A 23,476-nucleotide genomic window follows, 5' to 3' on the forward strand; every position below is an offset into this window, starting at 1 on the left:
CAGTTACCGGTGTTACACAGTGTTCAGGCATACACCGATTACATTACTTGCCAATCACCCCCACCATCGTTTTGATTTTGTTTTTTTATAGAAATAAAACCCATTTAGTTCATTTCGCGTATCAGCACCCATGTTCATTAAATAAAAAAACTAATTTGTAAAAGCGTCTTATCAATATTTAGTTGGACGACAGACATCTGCTTTGTGACCGTCTGCAGCATCAGCAGCAGAGTGAGACGTCTGTCCTCCCTCCAGCTCTCTGCTGTAAACACACGTAGCTTTTAACGAGCAGCTGCTCTCGTGTCTCCCTGGGTCTCGGTGCTTGTTTTCAGCAGAAACTCTGCCGCTCTCTGGCTGCTCAGCCTGCTCTCGGTGTGTCTCTCTCCGGATGGCAGACGGGTCGCTCCAGTTCTCGTTCTAAGCGGCAGTTGTTCTCTGGCTCGTCCCTGCGTCTGTGTGCACGGAGGACGGCCTGCTGGTGATCATGGCCAGCAGCAGCCTTAAAATCCGCCGTCACTAACTCATGAGGTAAGGGGAAGATCTAAACTAAGAATCTAATGTTAAAGATCAAAGTAAGCACACTACAGATATTGAGCTTCATCAACAAATATCACGTGTCGACAGTGTTTTTATAATTACTCTCACTGCCAACAGGGAGAGAAAAGTCCAACACTCTCGCTTTAATGTCAACATCCCCCTCACTTTCTCTCTCTGTGTTTGTCTCCAACTCACGCTCCTCACCAGAGGGAGTGCTGTTCATTTTTCATCTTCAGTTCAACTCCTCTGTAGCCAACTCTCTGGAGACTGTCTAGTGTGTGTTTGTGTGTAAGGGTGAAGGGAAGAGGCGGTGGGGTGTCATGCTATTTTCTTCTTTTGCTGGACACCTGATTTTTCTGTTTTTGTACAGAATCCAATCACCAACCCCAACAGATGAGCCAGGAGAGTCATTAAGAAACCATCTAAATGTAATACTAAATGTAGCGGACTAGCGGATTTGGAGTTTGGGGTTGAAAAAAAGGAAACGTGAACATTTGTATATTTCAGCTATTCCAAAATGTAGTTTTGCAGTTATCTAATGCCACTAAAAACTCACATATATATATATAAAAAAAAAAAATATATATATATATATTTTTTTTTTAATATCTTTTCTTTGTAATACAGAACTATATAGGGAAGAACTGTGTAATTTGATAGATAATAAAGACAGTGTTTAATTGGTACACATCCAATGAATAAATTCCATTAATTGGTGAGCTAGTCTAATCAAGACGGCCTTTTAGTCAGTGAACAGCAGGTCAACTGAACATGCAAAAATGCAAAATTTATCTGCAGGTGAGTGTATAATTCAACATATAGGGAAAATATAGTTTACAATAATAAATTGATATTTACTTGGGTTTATACTGAGCTTCTCCTTCAAAGAAATTTCAAGGGAAAGAAAATCACTATAAATGGTATAAAATTACATAGTTCTTTCCAGGAAAGTTCAATGGAAATCATGCTTGGAAAAACCTGTAAAATAAAAGTGGTACAAAGAGTATTCAAAATGTTGAATTTTCATGTACTGTATATACATGTAAGTCATTTTCAACAGCCTACAGGAGCTGGGAGGCTGACTTGAATACAACACCAGTAGTCCCATTACACTTCCCTGAGGTACACCACAAGTGACAGGCCATTGGTCCAAAGGAACTTGCCTCAGACATATCCTGTCAACGCAAAGTACCTTTAACTTGATGTAACAAGATTGTATAATCAGCTGTACGGATGTCCATTAAGACTGACAAAATTTGCCTTCATCAACATAAAATTCAAAGCGACGTCCTTGTATTTTAAAGAGCATTTTTCCTTCTACTTGTTTCCTCATCAGCTCAGTGTGAAATTTGACTTTTGTGTGAAAAAATATTTTTGCTAACCTGATGATGGACGTACAAAACTTGAAAATGTGTTCATTCTTAGGCAAATTCTGAAGCATCTTTTTTCTATGATTTCTAAGCAAATTTATGGAGGTTTATTAGAGTTGGACATTGAAGATAATGTGTGAGTCACACTGAATGATATTAATATGTGTTTCATGTCTGTGTGTTAAGATTTGACTGAGTTATAACTCCAAAAAGGCAGCAGCCAGCAGGAATTCCAGTCCAACCACATCCAAAAACTCCACAATAAGATACAGAAGGCGTGTTTCATACAGAAATGAAAGCCTCTTGACATAACCATTTAGTTACACTAATCAAAGCTTTTGAGAAAAATATTTATATGAACACTGGCCTGGAGATACTGAGATTAAGTCCTCCTCCATGTTGCTTGCAAAGACACAAATGGGGTCATTTGAACTGCTTCATCTCAGCCAGTCTTACCTGGTTCGGTGCAGTTTTTTTCAGGCTCGGAGTAGAGCTTAGACTCGTTGTCATAGACTTCTTGTAGAAGGTGACGACTCTCCCACCTGGCTTCCTTCACCACCATGGAGTTGGAAATGTGATATCCTGAGACAGTCATAAAGAGAAAGCAACAAAGAAAAAGAGATGGTAGAATGGTTAATGGTTGCATGAGGACTCTCATTCACTTCAAACAAAACCACCACACAAACCATTAGTGGCAGCTCTCTGCCTGGGGAGTTGGCTTTATGAAAGACACTGAATGCATCACATAAAATGACAAACTCGGTTTTATGCAACAAAGTGGAGGACGTTTAAACAGATCTATTGATGAACATTGGCTACAGACTTTTTATTCTCAAACACTCTAATGGTGGTGATGCACAAGCTCTTAGTTCCACAGTTAATTGACATTCCTAAATACTCCAAACATTCCTTCTCCCCACAGAACAAAGGGAGATGAGACATGCATCTTGTGTCACCACGTTCCTGCGGGAGCATTAGTATGGCAGCATGCTGTGCCGCAAGGCCGATCATTCCAGCTCAGTCATCTGGGTCACAGTATCCTCAAGCGCCCCACCTCCGACCCATCTTCTCTCCCACCATGCAACAGGCCCTGACTTAGGTGCAGAGCATGCTGGGGCTTCTATAAATAGCACCGCGCTCAGCTATATTTATCAAAACGCAGAAACATGAAACGCTTGCAACGTTTTACAAACAGCTATGTCGCAGGCAGATGGAAGAATAGAAAGGCACTGAGCTAGAACAGGATGCTTTGGAGTTATGAGTGTAGCTGCTGTAAGAGGCAGAATTATAAGTCTTAAAGGTGTGCTTGAAAATCTAAACTTAACTTTAGTTTTGTAAGCTTGTACATTTAAGTTTGTACCTGTAAAAAGTCTTCACAAATCCAGGTAAAATGAATCATCTAGTTAAAGCTGCTGTAATCAATATTTCTATATCAACACTGAATCAAATTATGACATATGAAAGGGTTCACTCATAGTGACAAACCCACAGAGAAATCAGCCCTCCAGTTCCTCTCAGCTCTATTGAGCATTTTAGTAACTTTCAGCTCATTATTTTGGTTTTACAACTTCAACATTACCGTTTTGGTTTAGTCTCACTGCTCTCCACAAGCAGCTTTTTTCAGTGAAAAAGCTCTGATAAACCCACTGTACACTACCTGCCCAGCAACAAACAGCAGACAGACAAAGTTAGCGACTAGCTGGTGAACATGGTGGAGCATTTAACAGCTAAAGCAGCTAGATAATTATACCAAAACTAAAGCACCTGTTTGATGTGTAAATTGAGATAGTTTTGATTTGTTAATGTTGTGTTTAGAGCTTCATGTATAAATCTATATAATGTCTGGGAGTGCATTAGCAATTTAGTAATGTTAGCATGACTTGACAGATGTAAAATTAGCTAGCTATGGTGTTATGAGACACTTTAACCAAATAACTTGTTCTAGCTTAAGATCTAAGTCAAAAGTCAAATATCTGTGAGCACACTGAAAAATATGCCTCACAGCCTGTAATGTTAAGTTTACAGGCAGCAACTAAAATGTTCAGGCTGAAAAAGTAAGCCTGCAAGTACACACCTGGGTATGATGCAGGTACACACCAAGGTGTGCAGGCTTACAAAACTAAAATGATCAGTAAACTTATTTTCAAGCAGCTTTATGGATGCTTTAATATTCCACATTGAAGGTGTAATGTAACCAAAATACAAGATATCTGCAGTGTCAAATGCTAAAATACATTTGCACTGATCTTTTTTTAAGCCCTGTTCCAGACTGAAGGCAATGTTGTCTGTCTACCTTCCCTAAAATCAGTCTGGATAATCCACACACATCTCATTGTGAACAGTGTTCATGGGGACCAAATCGACACCACCACAAACAAAATTTCAATCACTTCAATTGTATCGGGCTGCAGGCGGAAATCTCAAAACCTACACAAATTAAATCAAAACTATCTGTACGGAAACATACCACTGAATATGTAAGTTGGTGAACTGACTCTTTAATTTTACTTATAAAAAGAAATGTGTATTTTACCTTAAAACACACACAATGCACAGATATGCACACTTGATTTCACTGTGTATAGTTTGACAAACAGAACCAAAGGCTGAAATCTGCCAAGCTGCATCAGCACCAAAGCTTATATACAGCTGTGACTTACTGTATGCTCTTCCCCTGAGCCAGTGTGTCCGTGTGTGTGTGTTTGTGTGTATGTGACATTACTAGAAGACATTGAACAAGTTTAAAGCTCGAAACACACTCAACATACATACACAGGAGTCCTCTCTTTGTCTTGTCATTACTTAATAACTTGAGTGTGTGTTCCATTAGTCGACACACACATACAGACACACACACACATGCACACACACACACACACTCACACACAGACGCACACACACCTCTGAGTGTTTTAGGTGGTTGGTGGTCCAGTGAAGCAGAATGCATCACCACTGCCGAGGTTGCTATGGTGACGTGACGGTAATGGATAAGACACAGGGGGATGGGCTGGGGGTGGCGAGGGGGGGGGAGGTGCATGACATAACACTGAGTAACTCACGCACATGCACAGACACACACACAGCAATGACGAACCAAAACTACGAGCACATGCTATCAGACGTGCTGTGCAGCTCCGTCAGTCACACAGGTAAACACAGTCGTATCAGCAGCCGCAGGCTCTTCACTGTAGCAGCTCCACATGGGAAAGAGGGATGCGAGCCTTGTCGATCAGGATCATATGAAAGGCTAAAATGCATATTTCCCATTTGCATTTTAATATTGATCAATTTCAAAGTCAAATTCAGATTTTCATATTCATATCTGCTTGTGAAGAGCTGTGAGGCAGACTATTGCAAAGGATTCAGTATTGAGTGTTTTTCCTCCTCTACTGGGAAAGGTTTGTGACGAACACAAGCACATACACTTTCATCTGTTTGTGAAGGGATTATAGTGTCTTGAGTGTGGCAATGTTTGTTGGACGAGTCGGGTTTCTGGTGTAACTTCACTAACCGGCACGTAGGAGTCCCGACACACTGGAAAAAGATACCCTAAGAACGACTGACTGGTTTGGGATTAAATTTAGCATTGACATCCGTGATTCTGTAACTAACTGTAAGTAACTGTCATATCCAGCGTTGCAGTTAATTATTTAATGATTAGCAACATGATTTGTATCTTGTATCTATGTTTTGGTGCCTTGCTAAAGAGTTTGCCAGCTGCCATCCAAGTGTTTGCATCATAAGCAGAGCGTCCATGAGGGCAGAGGGGGTGACTACCCCAGGACCCATGCTCAGTAGGGGCCCCGCTGGGGACATAGTACACGACCCAACTGCCATTGCACAAGCACAGCAGGAATAGTAGAGCTTAACTCTCTTAACTTTTTCTATACATTCTCTGATAGTTCTTATCACTACAGATTTAATCCGCCCTCCAACCACAATATGGGTTGCAGTAACAGAGTGGCGCTGTTCGTATTTCCACTCCCTTGACTCCACAGGAAGTGAAGACTGCAGAAGCAGAGATTCAAAGTTCATGACCAACTTCGCTGAAAACTTTAGCTAAAATATGAGATACTCATGTCTCTTTATGTTTCTGGTGAATGAAACTCACGAAGGTCGAAGTTTCAGCTCTCTGAGACTCATTAAGAGCTATTTGCGTTCATGCATGGATGAAGCCAAACTATCCAACCTCATTGCTGTGTGTTGAGCAGGACATAAACATTGACAAGGACAAAGTGGTTGAAAGAGAGGAGGGTGGAGTTTTAACAAGGGACCGTGATATGTACAAAGTTTGTTAACCTGTTTGGATTATTTTGTCCTCTGGAGGATGGTGGAATACACAAATGGATCTCACTAAACTCCAGCAGGCTGAGCAGGGATAACAATTGGTGAATGAAAAATGTAACTTCTGTAACTTATGGAAGTTATATTATGTAGGCCTACTGGATCTTGCACTGGGACTGACAAGCCCGCTGAGGCTTTGAATAAAGAGGATTTTCCCCAGTTCTGCATGTATAAGTGGTTCAGTCACCTGCTGACTGTGTGTGGTTTGGGGATGAGCCTGTGCAGAAGGTGTCTGCTTGTTGCTTGTGAGGATTCATTCATGCATATAGAAAACAGGAGTAAGTGGTGTCTTACATGCAGTGATACTTTCTGACGTGAACACAAACTCTTAAAGAATATACATGAAGAAATATGTGTAAGTCACATATCTACAGTATGATCTGTGCACTTATGCTGTCTAAATTCCATCCTAGAGTTTTCTAATTCAATGTAATGTGGTTTGTTGCATTAAACCACTATGAAACACTCTGAATTTGTCATAAAATGACATGTTGTCCTACTTTATACCTTATTTCTTTATTTGGCTTCTGACCACACCACTGCTATTATAAGTGCTTAATTAACTTCGCTAACCTTGATATGTGTGGGGTCACATGATGATAAAAAAGAGAGCAATTTCTTTTTTGATTTGTCTCTATTTGCTCTGCTCCTTTCTCGGGAAATATTGAGCGCTTTCACCTTTTCACAGCTCAACAAAGTTACAAACATCCATAATTAGTCTTTAATAACTTAAATAACTTCAATTTTGGTAATGAAGAAATCAGTCAGAATGTTAGATTTTTCTGTTGTTTAACTCCATGTTTACTGCATCTTAGCATCTGTCTGTGTCACTGCTTGTGGTGTTGCTGACTGTCTACTTTGTATTTGAACAGGTCTTGTATAGTGTTGTAGACCGCTGTGTCTAGTTTATGTTTGTTATCCCCGTGTCAGAAAGACATGCTACTGAGACAGTGCACCTGGCCTGTCGCTGTCCATCGGCGGTGGTGCTGAATCGTTCGTCAATAGATGCGCATAGAGCGCTGCGTTCTGTCCTCGGTGCTGAAACATGTTTTCGTTTTTTGCTCTCCAGAACAAGCTTGTCTGACAAAATGGCTTCACTGTATGTTTTCTTCGACATACAGTGGGCTTGCTTTGCTCAATAAGTGACAATTTGTGTTAATGGATAGGATAGAATATAGTTATTTTATTATTGTATGAATGCTGCACCCCCTCTCTGCTGAGTCTAGCTGCGCCCCTGGTTTGTATAGTTTTTGTCTTTTGATATAATCCCCTTGCTCTCCCTCCCTCTCTGTCTGTCTGTCTGTCTCCATGTTTCGCCTTCATCACCCTGATGTAACATTTGAAAACCTTTGGTCTGGTCAGAGAGCAAGACAAGACAGGCACAACTTGAAGAAGCCTTGAAACAGAAGTTCTAAGTTGCAGCAGAGAGCTGCGGCCCTCCAGAGAACTCAAAGCATCAACTGCAGGCTTCAGGAACAACAGCTGGCGGAAACGTTTTCCGACAACTCAATGACACAGAGCTCAAGCTCAGCCAGCAGACGACTGTCCTAGATGAGAGTAGAAAGGCTCCTCATAAACTGTATAAGGAGTGCACAGATCTAGGAAGGAGGCACACTGACATTAATTCTGACTATCATGATCTACTTAAAAGTCACAGCGTCCTCTAAGTTAGATATAAGAGGCTCAGCCGTGACCAGAATTCTGTCAGTTGTCTGTGAAGATTCTCAGTCATCCGGGAGATATAAAGTAAGTTGCTGTTTATTCTTAAATACTTTCACCACTCACTCAAGAGACTTAATCATTTTTACAGACAGATCAGGGAATCCAAGGCAACCTCCGAGAGACTACACTCTTTAAATGCTCTGCCACTCAGCCAGTGTGTGTTGGGACAGCATCCAGCCACCCGTTTAGTTTTATGTTTGTGTTTTTGCAGTAGAAATGCTTATAATGTTTACTTTGTCAACATGCATACAATAAATGCAGTAGATGAGAAAAAAACACATAAATGAAAGGTGTTTTGTGATTTTGGAGACACCTGTGTGCTTTGCGCCAACTGAAGCCACAAAAATTGCTCTTTTGTCTGCGTTTGCAATAAGAGGTGGTCTGAGCAGGTTTTAACGCAAACACAATTTCATGCCAAAACAAGCACCAAAATTGCACTGCGCTGCTTAGTCAGAACAAACACAGCCTCAGCTGCGCCTCTCCTCCCACCTCGGCACAAACATGTTCGTTCGGTGCCAGAAAATTACCAAACAGGTGCAGAAAATAGACTCGCACTTGAGGAAAATTGCATAAAGACGGTATGTGGCCCAGTGCTGGCATTGTGCGGGCAGGAAAACAGAGCCCAGAGAGGTAGGAGACAATAATACAAAGGGAGAAGAAAGGTGGCTAAACACTAGGTGAATGAATGTCTGTGTATTTTGGTGGATTTCCCTCCGGATGTCAGACAGTATGGAGTCAGCCAAGATGTGCAGTACCTGCAGGAATCACCCACCTCATAGATCTAGGCCAGCAGCATATGTGTGTGAGATGAGTGTGTATAGAAAAATGCTTCAGGGGGAATCTTAAACACCAAGGGAGCTGCAAAGAACCTCACAAATATTCTACCCATCCACTACATTCATATATCCATTTCCCTCTCCCTTACTAACACAGTGTCCTATATTGGCCAAAGTCCTATATCTATAGGTCCAGGCCGACCCCATAACGTCACATAACATGGCCGCCCATCGCTCCTCACTGTCATCCTTAATTAGCTACTTCATCTTCATTAGCGTCCCTTGGCAGGCATGTGCGTGTATGCATGTGAGTACATGTGTTCATGCATTTCTCCATGTCCATGAAGACACCTCTGAGTCCTTGTGTATAGAGCATGGTCCTATGTGTAGCATGTGTGCTGTGTGTTTGGTTTCTGTATATTGTATATTTGTGTTGAGGGATATCACTAGTCTATTAAAGTCCTGTGTGTATGTACAGTATGAGTGTGAGCTACAACCTTGTCCCTAGAGAGAAAAGAATCAGGCCATGAGCACGTGGCTCCTACTATACACAGCTATAACATGCTACACGTGATACTAACATCCTTGGCTTCTCTTCACAGGACATGCAATATCTAGGTTACTGTTCTGTATTATTATAGAATAAATGCATACATACATTATTACATTAGTAATTACATTAGTATTGTGTTTCAGGTACCCAACCCATGCTGATCAATGAAAGCTCATCTAATCATTTTTGAGCCAGATGTGTCAGCTCTGACAGGGACGCCGTTATTTGCTTCAGTGTCAATCCTTCTCTTCATGGTACTGAATGTTTTTACTCAACTAACCAGCCCAAAACCAAATGACTTAGCAAAACTAAAAATTGCACCAGCTGTGATCTTTGATTATCTAAAATAATGAAAGTTTAACTATTGCTTAAAGCTTACATGTTAGAGTGGAACAAGCTGTGTCTTGTGTCTATTAGAGTTCATGTGAGAAGACGATGTGCCACACTGTGCAGCTGTGTGTGAACACGTTACTGCTGCAGAGCAGAGTTTCACACTTGTGTTGAATGTTGAGTTACTGTGAGAGCTGGACAGGAGAGGTGATACCTCTGCATAGTGTCATGGTCGGTGTTGGGGTAATGTGTTTTGTAATGACATTACTTTTCCCAGTAATGTAGTACTGTTACACTTTATAGTTTGATTTTTGGAATAACATGAGTTACTGTCTGGTGCAAACTGTGTTACTTGTGAAATCCTACATATGCAATTCAACAGAATTAATGCTCTGACGCATTACATTAAACTCAGTGTCAATATCTATCAAAGAAAATGTGTTTTGCCTTGGCTGATTGCTCCTTCTGCTGCCTGAATATGCATCTGTGCAGGAGTGAAAAGGGTAAAGAAAGTACAATTTGATGACGCCGAATGCTTTGAAAGTGCAGATGGTTTACTTTAATTTGGGTTTTTTTTGTCAAATAAAAAAAAGAATATCACATAAAAATGTAAGTTGTGTTTATGTCAAAGTAATTTGTTGAAGCAACTGACTGGAAAAATGCCCATCCTAAACAGCTGGCAGAAGAATCTCAACCCCTGCTGAACAAGCTGCCATCAGTGTGCAGCAGGCTGTTGAAGATAATGTTATCACAACTGATAATGAAGAAATGATGGCCTATAAGAAGACGAAAACAATAGGACTCAAGCTAATGAAGAGACAAAGTGAAACTGGAACCTGCAGGTTCTGTTACAGAGGAAAGAAAACCTACTTCAAAATCCCATTGACATGTTTAACTACGCTAATAACCAAAAACCCAGCCTTGGAACAGAACCTCAACCTTCTTAACTATATGTTGTGTGGCTTACTTCATATGTTTAGATAAGGGTGGTAGCTTTTTGAAAATGTATTGCTGTTAATTCAACATTTATGTTTTTTAGTGGGCTCAAAGTTTGAACTCAGACCTTGTTTGTTGTAACCTTTTGATGCACAACCAACCAGATCAGGGATGGGAAGCAAGCGGACCATTTCACTACATCTAAACTGGATCCCAATTGTGATTATACTGTCCACTGATAGAGGGCACTCCCTTGAAATGCAAGAAGCCTGTAGCCAAGCAACTGCGGTCTCATCTGGTCTCGCCTACCAGGCCTCTTTGCAAACTACAACGAGAGACACGAGCCACCAAAAAAGAAAATTGGACCAGGGGAACTGTGCCTTCCAGGCAAAATGGGAAACATTATCTTTTTTCGGAATTCAGAGACAAACCTATGTGCTTAGTGTGCCTAGAAACAAAATCAGCCATGAGGGATTTCAACTTGAGTCGCCACTGCAGCACCACGCACAAAGACAAATATGACATGTACACCGGAGCTGCCAGAGCCGCTATCATCGCTGACCTCAAAGGAAAAAATACACTGACAGCAGAGCCTTTTTACCAAAGCCACGACTACACAGGAGCCCTCTCTCAAGACATCTTATGCTGTTTCCCTTGAGTTTGCTAAAGCAAAGAAGCCCTTGTCAGATAGTGAAACAGTGAAGCGATGTGCATATGGGGATTTACAGATGTACATTGAGATCAGATGGATCAGCCGCGGGAAGTGCTTGGAGAGGTTTTCTGTGCTGCACGCTGAAATCCCAGTGTTCTTGGAGGACAGCATTCGATGTGATATTACTGCAGTAAACTCAGGGATACAGATTTTCTCTGCGACATGGTCTCGCTTGCCGATATTACCTCTCATCTTAATCACCTGAAAATGCAGTTGCAGGGAAGAGGCCAAACTGGTGCAGATCTCTATGCACACATGAACACATTTGAATATGAAAAATAGAAATGTTGGTAAAATAAACTACCAGTATATGTTTTGTTCTTTTCATTAAATAAGTAGCTATTATTGGCTAACTGAGTGATGGGGTTACAGTATCCTACTGATGGAATTGCTCAATCACAATCTGGTCCTCTGGTAGTGAGGCTAACATTTTTGGAGCCCTCTCTATCATCCAAGTTGCCCATCCTTGAAGCAGATAAAAGCTGTCTGTATTGTTGCTGTGCATGCACACACACTTGCAAGGAAATGACAGCTATTTTTTTTTACTTAGAACTAAGCCAAAGTAAACCACCAGACACATTTTTAAGAGGCAGAGCTGTTTAAAGCAGATCACAAATGTGTTAATATGTTGATACCATTAACCTGGGATCCATGCTATGAAAGTATGTAAATGATGGCCGAAAAGCTAATTGTGTGTTTTAGAATTCCCAAAATTGTACTAAATCCACATAAAATTATACCATGATTTTGGCAAGGAGACTGTAGAATGGTTTAAAAGCAGCAGTCAGTCAATGCTACTAGGTTTGTTAATAGGTGGATGATACACAATGGCACTTTCCTGCTAAGCTGGTGATGTAAACTTACGCTACACCTCGTCATGCTATCAGCATTTACACTGGGCAGTTATTTCAGTGAGCTTTGGTTTAAGCTCCCATACATCACTACAATTCCTCTATATGTAGACCAAAAAAAAAAAAGAAAACACCATCTACAGTGTGAGCGGTCAGAGGCAGAATCATTCTACACAGAATTTGCTTTTCCAGACAGTCAAGCAGTCAATGCGCTGTTACAAATCCTGACTGTCACACTGCCAACTGAAATTCAGAAACACACTATCTACGAGTGCTCAGCTACATCCTCTAAATATCTCACTGCTGTGAACTGCATGTCACACACCTCACTCTCTCAGAGACACACCAGCCAGCTAAGCCTTGCCGTGTGATTGTCCATCCATAAATCAATAAGACCATGAGTGGTTAGAATGACATCAGTCGCTTGTGTTTTAAAGAAATACTGTATCTGTCTCTGCAAGTGATGTCAAGGAAGATTTCCTGAGGGTATATATATATATATATATATATATATATATATATATATATATATATATACTTTATACAGTATGCTTAATGTGAATTTTCATGATAGATTATACACCTACATAAAAAAACAATATAATCCCGTCAGAGAGTTTCTTTAATTGTTGCTTAATGAACGTGACAGCTTGTTAATGGTCTCATTAGCTGAAACTGTCAGACACCACTCCTGCTGTGAGCGTGTAAGTGTGCTGTCATCTATCGCCTCTTGCTCTCGTCTCTCTTCCTGTCTGAGGTCGGGCCAGGCAGGGGGGCTCAGAGGAGCCTCTCCGCCTGCAAAAAAGGGTCATACGGGGGACGGTGTGGAACACTCCCCTCTTCTCTTGTGGAGCTTTATCTGAGCCTTCCCGCTACTGGTCAGCTAACTGTCAGCTTTCTGATGTTAGTATAGAACAGCTTGTTTCAAATTAACTAAAAAGCAAACAGGTTTACCATATATTGACTAGGCATCTAATAGTTTCATAGTGCAATTATCATGGTTGTCACTTATTAGTTCACATCTTATTTTGAAATTTTGCAAGAGATGCAAGAGTTTTCTGTCAGCAACTTTTTTTATAAACAAAAGCACCCCAGCTATTTTTATACCACAAAGTCATCTTTGACAGGGGTAAAAGTTCCGTTGTCTGTTTTTATCTCTTCACGGCTCTCAACCCTGCCTCAACCATAAAACTGATATCTACCGGCAGCAAATTCAAGGCAGGTATGATCATGCAAGTGTGACTGAGGGAAGCGCAATCAGAATTTTGATATCTTTGAAGCATCGTTCTGAGGAGGTGATAGTACAGAAGACAAGTCCTGCTAAAAACAAAGTAATGCACTCCACGGTCTTGTTTGTGTGTGTGGGTGGGTGAGTTGGTGTGGATGTGTTCAAACAAACTGGGTCATACAACATGTTGTCCAAACCACATCAAGGCAATAATGATGTCAGTGATAAATAATAAGAATACATTTGCTGTATACTTACAATTAATTTTCAAACAGACTCATAGCATTCAAAAGTGACATATTGATTGAAAAAAGCTAGAGCTATAACATATGATAGTAATGACGAATTGTAAGATACATCTGACAACCTTTCAGTATCTTACTGATGAAGCCTATTCATGCAGTTGACAGCTATACAAAACTGCAAGCTAACGGTAACTTCACAAACTGAAAGGACTTTACACCCCAAATTTCATGGGTCCTGATTCATAGCTTAAGTTTAAAATGATAATATGACACGCCTAAAAGTCAAACTGGAAGATTCCATCTACTGCTCACCATCAGCAGGCTAAAAACTAAACATCCACTAAGCTAGCTGCTAGCTAGTGTTATGTAAATGTAATAAAAGACCAAAGGATTTGCTTATCATTTTTACGTGCAGAGTTGTGCAAGGATGATCATTTGCTCTGTTAATGTGTGCATGTCCTTGGCCCACTCCTCTTTCCATTCTGGCCTAGGCTCAGATAAGGTATCATTAGGGGTCTTGGAGTAAACAGGACAGGTTAAGTGGTCAAAGGCCACATATAGCTTCGGGCTTTTGCCTTCCTGTGTCCATGGGAGATGTGGCTCTTATCTAGCATACATGAGCATGTAAATGAACACCTCGTGGTTGTTTGCCATTGGCTGTAATCATAAAAGCTGTCCAATCACAGATCATTTCTCTGTTCATTCTGTAACTTTAATAGAATAGGTTTGCTTGCTTTGTTTGGTGAGACGAACTGATGCAAATCTTTGTGTGTTCCGTCTCCTTATTGTACAAAAATATTTTTTAATCTTCAACCCAGCAGTGTTTTGTGTATTATTTCATATGTGTGTTTAGTGTTTTCAGACAATATCCACAACACTTGCCTGGCTGAAAACAACATGAAGTGACCAGCTAATGTTAACTCGTTTATCCAGACACAGTCTAATGTATCTTTTCAAACATTACAATGACACGGAGTGGTGTTTGAATTTGCTGGTGACAGTTATTTTAAATCAATGGTTTTTCAATTGTTATTTAACGCCTTTTAGCACACAGTTACTGTAATAGCATGAGTTATAGCCTAATTAAACTCTCACCATTTTAAATAGCTCTCTTTTAAAATCACGGTTTCAATAAATAGAATATTGATTATATTGATTATAGTAATCTTCTTACAAGTAGCTAGTTGTTGCAATTTCAAAAACAATAGACAATTACTGTATACATTTTGAGACATAATTATAAATCGGCATATGATATCAATTCCAAGAAACCTGGAATCTTCTACATACCTCTACAATGAAGGACCAGGAATATTCTGTATTTTATTGCTTTTCAGTACAAAACTGAAAAAGGACACCAGATGTATTTCAAGCACAAAATAGTTGATGAATCATGCTGAAGAATAAGCTCACCTTCATTAGTAGAGCCAAAGAGAAAATCTTAACCAAAGATGCAAAAAAAGGTTAAGATGAGGAAATATTATCACAACTAGAAATGACAAGATTTTAGAGGAGAGTCCTGTTTGATATTTGAAAAAGTTACAGTGAGACGAGGGAGACCAAATCATCTTTGATCCTGTTCCAATTTTTATTTGACTTTTCTGACCTTTCCCGCAGACAAATGAACCAAATTTGCTCTTTCTTTCTGGCCCACAGCAGATCCATGTCTCTTTGGATGAGCAACTCATCCAGTATACATGTCACATGTGATAACCCATGATGTCAACATGATGTCACTCATGTCAGAGTATGTGAATGTATTACATAAGTGTCATGTTGCCTTTGCCAATCAAACACACATGATGCAAGAAACACACAGGTACAGCTGAAGAGAGCTTTTCACTTCATCTTTTACAAAGACTTACTGCATGACTTCTCTTCCACACTACAAAGCAGACCAAATAATGTATGAGCTTCAGAGCAGCAAAAATAAAGTGTGTGTGAGAGTGAGAGGAAGATTATCACTGTAGAAATGTTTTATGTGTAGAGATCTGACAAAACACATACACATACACACACACACACATTTCAGTACAAATTGTCTCTCCAGTGCTGAAATGACTTCAGACAAGATAGTTATGTAATCAGGGTGTATTTGCCTAAACTGTCCAAAACTGGACTGGGGGGGAAGTAGATGGTGTATTCTCTGTGTGTATCTTACAAGAGGTTTGTGATGGACAAAACATGATCTGATGAGTTGGACAAAGCTCCACATGACTAAAAGGCAGTCTGATAATGACGTGTTCTGTGCAGGTATATGAGTATAAATATGTGTGTTTGGAGTCGTACGCTTGGCCTTTGTTTTGAGTAAAATGTGAAGTAACATGTCTTCTGCTTTGTCTGTCTATCTCAAAAAAGCTTGTGGCCGAACTGAAGCTTGGTGACGTAGTGATTATTTGCAGGACTAGTTGCCAACAAGCGGACAAGCTAACCAGTAACATACTAGCTAAGCAGGAGCATGCTAGCTCTAACCCATGGAAGTATTAAGACAACTGAATACAGTGCCGCCGCTCAGCCTTGCTACCAATTTCTCCTAGTGGTCACTCATGGTTTTGCTGCAAAAAATAACTTGCAGCCCAAAAAGCATTTTCCCCATAGACCACCATTATAAAAGAGACGTCTGTAAAACTGTTAAAAGTATACCTGGAGCTGCATATAAGGTCATTTGTATTACAAATCCATGAAGGTTTTATATTTGTAAAACTCTCCTTGAGCCTAGAAAAAGCAATTTTAAAGTCTGTGACGTCATGCCAATATACAATCTATGGGCTGAGCAGGAACTCATGGCAGAAACACTACCTTGCATATTCAGTGTGTGGCTCAATGCGGAAGCAAACCCAAAAGCTAGAAACTTTTTTGACTCAGGTGAGCAACTTACATCCGATTAAATAAGTGCCATCTTTGAGTCCGGTATTTAGTTCTTATAATACATCCATGCTCTAGCCATTCACAATAGCTCTCCAAGCTGGAGCTAGCTGGATTGCTAAGTATACAATAAGTTTGCACAAGTTTGCACTTATTCAAGAGATGTATTTGTACCACCGAGTACTGTTTCCTTGAGAGAGAACCATGCCTCCTTTGTGGCACAGTTTATACTCCAACAGAGTTTATATGATATGCTGCGTCTAGCTTCTTAGGCCCTGTTCAGACTACCAGGCCAAATCCATTTTTTGGCATATCAAGTTTGTATCCAGATTGATTTTAGAAAGTCTGGACAGTAAAAAAAACACATGTGAAATGCAACTTTTGCAAATCGGATCCAAGCCACATTTGGAGGTGGTTTGAAATGTGATTCCAATCGGATTTCTACAGTTGTGTCTCAGTCCGGCCGTTCAAATTGGATTTTATCGTCTCAAATCCAGAGTGATGGAAGTGCATCAGAGCAGCTGAGCAGAGTCCATGCTGCTACTAGCAGAGCAATATGGAGGGCAGGACAGAGAACAACCGTCTGTGGACAGACGCTGAACTAAATTGTCTGCTGGCACTTTGGGGGGAGGCTGGATCGCCATTTCTCATGCTTCTGCGTTGGAAAGCTGCATCATCGGCATACATAGTTACTGACGCCTACGCTATTACCACAGATTACCATGTTTATTGTCACTACCATGCAGATAGGTTGGTGATGTCTGGACAGACAAATCTGATCTGACCTCTTGCAAATAACAGTGCGGACAGTCTGTCTTAAAGATTTGATTTAAGAAACAAATCTGATTTGCCTGCGGCCTGAACAAAGCCATAGACTCTACAGGTCTCTGTTCCCTTCAAGTACAACTGAAATTAAATTGCCTGATATCTGCATATCTGCTCTGTGAATCACTTGTTCTGTGTTCCTATTGAGAAAAAGTCAGAAACCAAGAAATTTATATTTCATATGCTTTGGTTTCATGAGGGCTCCCCCTATTAATTTGATGAAATACCGTTAGTTATCCATCTACGTAGATGGATACCTTGTTTCTTTACAGTCAATCAAATCTTGCATGACACAGCAGATCAGAGAGTCCCACATTAGCTTTCCTGTGAAAGTCTCCTTAAAAACTTATCTAACTTACAAACATGAACACACGTCTTGTCCTGCACTTTAGCTTGCTGAACAAGCCACCAACAAACATTCAGCGGGGAATAGAGCACCGCTGAAGCCAGTTTGCATGCTAGATAGCTAATTAGCTGCTCTTCTGCAGCACATTAAACATTTGTGCACACATCTAAATGTCACTTCAGCCAGGTTAGATGCAGGAGTTATGTGTTTTTCCCAAAATACCTTTTTTTTCTTTTAATAATAAAAACCCATTAACAATACATTTTTTATCATATCATACTGATAATTTAAAACACGTTGACATTGTTTTAAATTGCAAAAAGGATGATTACAGGTGATTTCAGTTGGACTTTAATGGTCTGTGACCAGGCCTTTAGCTGACCGGCAGTTGGACAGTTGGCTTGGTGGAACAGTCAACACATTTGCTTCACCTTCTTACTCATGTTGATAAGACTCCTTGGTCTCCTTGGAGTTCTATGTTGAGGAACATAGAAGAAAGTGGCTCCATCCATTTTTGCCAACAGCCAACCTACTGTCACTGCATCTCATTCTATTCTAAAAACTACCTGGGCAGCCGAGATATTTTGATGAACTACATGAATGCCTCACTCGGCTAATATCCCAAAGTTATTTTTCTGTCTTCAGAACATAATACACAACATCTACGCCACTTGGTAACAAACTTATAATCAGCCAGACTTTAATAGAATGGCCACTGGCAGCCAGACTGCCTATTAAACAGTGAGTTTTCTGAATGAAGAGCAGGCTCCAGATAAGGGGACAATTTCACTCATTATCTTTCCAGTGAGGAGATGAATATCCTCAGTGTATTTGGCTTTTCAATAGGAAGGGCTTTTCTAATCTCTACTATAATAAGCTTCTCTCCAACTGCCTCATACACACATACAAACACAGACACACACAGATGGTTAAACTTCATTCGGAGTCATCTGAGAGTATGATTAATCTGATCGGAGTAATTAAAAGCGTAATAGGTTCCACTGGCCCTACTAAGTGCAGGTGAATAGTACTGTGATTGTGTTTGCATTGTTCAGGGGAACAAAAGGGTGGGCTAATCGCTGCAGGAGAGCTCAGTCGCACCACACTGTGTCATCATCAGCCAACAAGAGCCAGTCAGAGAATTCAGATAAAGCACATGGGTTTTAAATTCCATTTTTTAGTCTAATGGTGGCGGTAAGATATGGTCCCATACATGGTAGCAGACTGTGGCATTGTCCTCCCCAAGAGAAACAAATATGTTTATCTCCTTAATGGACTTTGAAGAAGAATCAAGAATGTTGTTCATTGGTTCAAAAATGTTCTACAGAACATTCTTGTCCTCAAGAGTATACAGAACAAATGTAGAGCTGCAACAATTAGTTGATTAATTGATTAGTTGCCAACTATTGATTGACTTGATTGGACTAATATTCTCCAAACACCAATTTTCAAAGAAAATGTGGTGAATGCTACCGCTGCCATGCTGCTGTTGCATTTTAAATCAACATCAAATGCATTTTAGAGGCAACATTAATACAAAATGGGTCAATTAAAAAGGCAAACTGAGGCAGATTCACACTTTGGTCCAGACTGAAATATCTCAACAACTACTGAATGGACTGTCATGGAACTTGGCACACACATTCCCGCTCCCCAGAAGATAAAACCTACTGACTTTGGTAATCCCCTGACTTTGACCTGCTGGTGGCACTAGATGTAATCATCCACAAATATCCATCTACTCAACGGACTGGCACAACATCTTGTACTGACACTTATGGTTCCCAGAAGATTAAACCTGAATCCACTGGACTGACATTAATTTGGTCATGTTACGTACAGGATACCACGCTAAGCAAAGATGATGACCATCATTTTAACATTGTCATTAGCTGTGTTTCTATTAGATTTGCAAGACAATTTTATGCAAACTTTTGAAGAATTTTAAGTGAACTTTTGAAATGTCACAAAAAGGAAAATGCAAATTAGGTGTGTTTCCATCAACTGGCTTGATGTGAGAATCATCAGCAGATGGCACTATAGGCTTAAATAATCCACCAGTAAACAAAGCAAAAGAAGTAGGGGTTACCAACCAGAAACAAAACAAATAGTTTTATTGCCTTGATGAGAGAAAATGGAGAGAAGTCTTCAGGAATTTATTTCATTTTGGCAAGTTGCAATTGTTCTTTCATGTCAGCTGGTATTGGCCATGCTTCATGCTATCTTCCGAGAGCTGAAACAGTTGATCAGTCATGCGAGTTAAAAGTTCGCTACGTCATTATTTATTCAACAAATGCATTTCCATTACCCATTTTGTGCATAAACTCTTTTTCGACATTTCCAAAATCCACCTCAACAGGCGTGAAAACCTTTTGGCAAAATTGAGGAAGTTTTTTTTTTTAATTCTGGCATTTCCTTTTTATGCGATACTTCAAAATGTGTATAAAAATAGGTTAATGGAAACACGGGTAACGGCTATTGTGAGCATGTTAGCATGCTGACGTTTAGCTTTAAGCAGCACTCAAAGTACAACCTCACAGAGCTGCTAGCATGGCTGTAGACTCTTGAGGTGTTATGAAAGGATATCCTTTCTCTTCAAGCAGTCAATGTTTCAGAAAAACGCAACCTTAGTCTGTGGTGTAAAGGTAATCATATTACAGCCTGTATTTTGACCAACGGTAACAATGGAGGTGTCCCATTCAGGAAAATCTGTCCTTGCTAAAACCCTATTTACAACAAAAACAATCATCTTCTTTGCTTTGTCTGTTAACCTACCTTTGTATTTCTGCTGAAAGGGTTGCTTGAGCCTTTCTTATATTACAGCATGAAGACGTATGACCTTGATTTTAATCTATAGCCACTAACCTACATTTCACTGCATTATAATTCTCAGACCAATACTGTCATTCTTGTGCCCTTTGGGGAAACAGCGGACTGTTTCATTTCTAATGTACAGGGAGTGACTCTGTATAGAAGGGGAGAATGTAGAGGGCCGGTGACAGGTATAGCAGGTCTTTGCCAAGCTCATCAATCAAATGCTTAATGAGGACTTTTACTGTGCTTCTCTAAATATAGCCAAAGGGGTCTACAGGTCAGCTTGAGACAGCAGTGGGACATGATTTTAAAAACCTACATGAAAATTTGACAATTCCAAGACTGTGGGTGACTGAGTAAGAGAAACTATAATTGTGAGAGGTAAAGGTAAGGAAGAGTTTTATTGCCTATAAGAACAATAATGTGCATAATTAAAGAAAAATTCTGTCATTTTTCAGTCTGTGACTTCTCTTCATAATGGTGGCCATTCTGACTATGCATCCTGCTAACTTTGTACTCACAGCTGTGGTAATTACAACAAATTCACAGCTTTGATCAACATTACTGTGTCTGAGACCTTTCCCTCCAAAAAATAACTGGAAGAAAATGAGTAAACACTCAGCTGCCTTTCCAGTGAGCAACAAGGACATTGGAAGTGGAATCATGCTACATATAAAATGACAAGTAATAAATGTTTGTTATTACTGCAGATAAATAGGCAGCTAGTTCAGTTTGCCAGCAAGTAGTTTTCTCTACAGTTAGCTACTTTAGCTAATCCATAAGGCTCATGTCTGTGTTTACTTTCAGTCAGACTCAGAGACAAGCATTTTAAAGGATTTATGTAAAAGTAAAAAAGTTTTTTTTTTTTTAACAGACTCCCCATTTTCTACAACAGAGGTGGCAGGTGCAAAATTAGTATGACCTATATTCAGACTGGCCACAATAAGGAGAATTAGATTATGTCCACACTAAGCCTGCTAAATTTGTTAACACTTTTTCTCTCTGCTTTGGCCCCCGTCCAGACTAAAACAGCAATCTTCTCTCCCGAAAATGGAGCTTTGTAGAAAACGCCGTTCTGGCGTTTTAATGTTGAAGAAGGTATTTGCACAAAAGCAGCATTTTAGAGTTTAGCCAGCTTAATGTAGACGTAGTCTAAGTCCCAGGTTGAAGACCGTTAGACCGTTTCAGTTTACTATTTTGCATGGACTTAGGAGAATTAAATCAAATAACAATGGATTCTACTGCTAAGCATTTAACTGAGCCTGTCAATGGTGATTACTAACACACTGTATAACAATCAGACAATGGACAATAAGGAGAAAGAGGAGATTAGAGGAGAGGAGCAGTAAAGCAAAGAGGGTATTAGAGGAGAAGTGGAAGGAAAGAAGTGAGGAGAACATTAAGAATGAAGGAAGAGAAGGAAGTAAAGACAACAGCAGGTCTCCAGAATCTACAATGGCCACACTCCTCCTGAGGGATGGACCCTCTTTTCAACTCTTCCTCCTTTCATCTGTCTCTCCGAGCTGAGCAAGGATCCCAGAATACACATGGCGGGTGCTAAAATAGGCTTTGGGCTGGGTGATGAATTAGCCAGGGTGTATTTGGGGAGCAAGGGAGCGACAAAGAGAGAGCGAGAGAGAGAGAGGGATTGGAGAGAGAGAGAGTGAGAGAGAGAGATTGGAGAGAGAGTGAGAGTGAGAGAGAGAGAGATTGAAGAGAGAGAGAGAGAGTGTGAGAGAGAGAGATTGAAGAGAGAGAGAGAGAGTGTGAGAGAGAGAGATTGGAGAGGGAGAGAGGAATAGAAAATAGCTCCTAATGTTTAATCACAGCTAGATCTAATACAGTACATGGCCCACAGACAAACTCAGTGACCCTTACTCAGATTTGCTCATCCATCATAACCGAGTTCTCAATGTGTGTGTGTGTCCATATGATTTGATTATGAACACGTGAGAAAGGGCTCCTGAGGGTGAGAGATAAAGCTGTTGTTAACAGATTGGGGACAATCAGGAGACAAGGACACACACATAAACATACACCTACAAAATCTCAAATTCCTCAGCTATTTAAAAGTTCTATGCCTTTTTGCTGCTAGAGCTAAATCTGCTGTGTCGTTTACTGACATCAAACAGTTGACTGTAGTTGGCCGCCAACTGGTCAAGTGAGCGGCAAGAGCCTAAATCCAAGAACTAACTGACTGGCTTTGTTGTGTCATATTTTGACCAATAGCAGTTTACAACTCTGGAAAGCTATCATGGCAGCAAGGACTTGTCCTTCTCCTTGACAAGTGTTGAAACAATCAGTCAATTAATGAATTAGTTAGTCAAAAGAAAATTACACTATTTTGATCATCTAAGAATTGTTTAAGTAATTTATCAAGCAAAATCGCCAACAAGCAAACTAATTTTAGTCGAGATCCAAAAGTTTTCAAGGATACCTAATATGTCAGAAGTCACTGTCCCTGGGCAAGAAATAGTTCCAGCACACGTATATAATAAATAGAGACTCAGCAGCCACACATTTCTCTGTTCTCTATTTCTCTGTTTAGTGTTTTCAGGTTAGGCTAACCCATTGTTTCTAACTTTGGAGCTAATCACCTTCACTTTTCCAGCAGTTGGGGAAACAACAGACGTGACTTTTCTTGGTCTTGACAAGCTGCAGCTTTTAGTAACTGACACACTGTAGTCTGTACTGTACATTTACTGCCAGATTGACAACTTACTGCTAACTTTTTCCTCTGCTCCGCTCACATTCACGTCACTTTTCTGCTGCTCGCTCTCTCACGTAACCTCTCACGCACTAAGCGCACACAATACACACTGCCCTATTCCTTAAAAAGAGCTATGCTACCAAGAGTTTCCCAGGAAACGACACAAAGGTTAACTCACATTTCGGAACAGTGCTGCACAAAGGCTCCCAAACACTATTGATTTCCGAATGAATGGATATTTGCCGTCATTACTGGCATTAAAAAATTTTTTTTTGGCCTGGCAGGGATTCTTCTTGGTCTGGCGGCCCACCA

General features: G+C 40.2%; 1 protein-coding gene across 1 annotated transcript in view; it reads right to left on the minus strand.

Moving 5' to 3' along the window:
* Positions 1–23,476, minus strand: part of slc24a3 (solute carrier family 24 member 3) — a 108,555-nt gene that overhangs the window by 68,013 nt on the left and 17,066 nt on the right. Inside the window, exon 2 of the mRNA XM_067609355.1 lies at positions 2,364–2,489. Coding sequence (XP_067465456.1) covers positions 2,364–2,489 — 126 coding nt within the window. The remainder of the gene's footprint in view (positions 1–2,363; positions 2,490–23,476) is intronic.

This window comes from Thunnus thynnus, chromosome 14, assembly GCF_963924715.1.
Source record: "Thunnus thynnus chromosome 14, fThuThy2.1, whole genome shotgun sequence".
Lineage (NCBI taxonomy): Eukaryota > Metazoa > Chordata > Actinopteri > Scombriformes > Scombridae > Thunnus > Thunnus thynnus.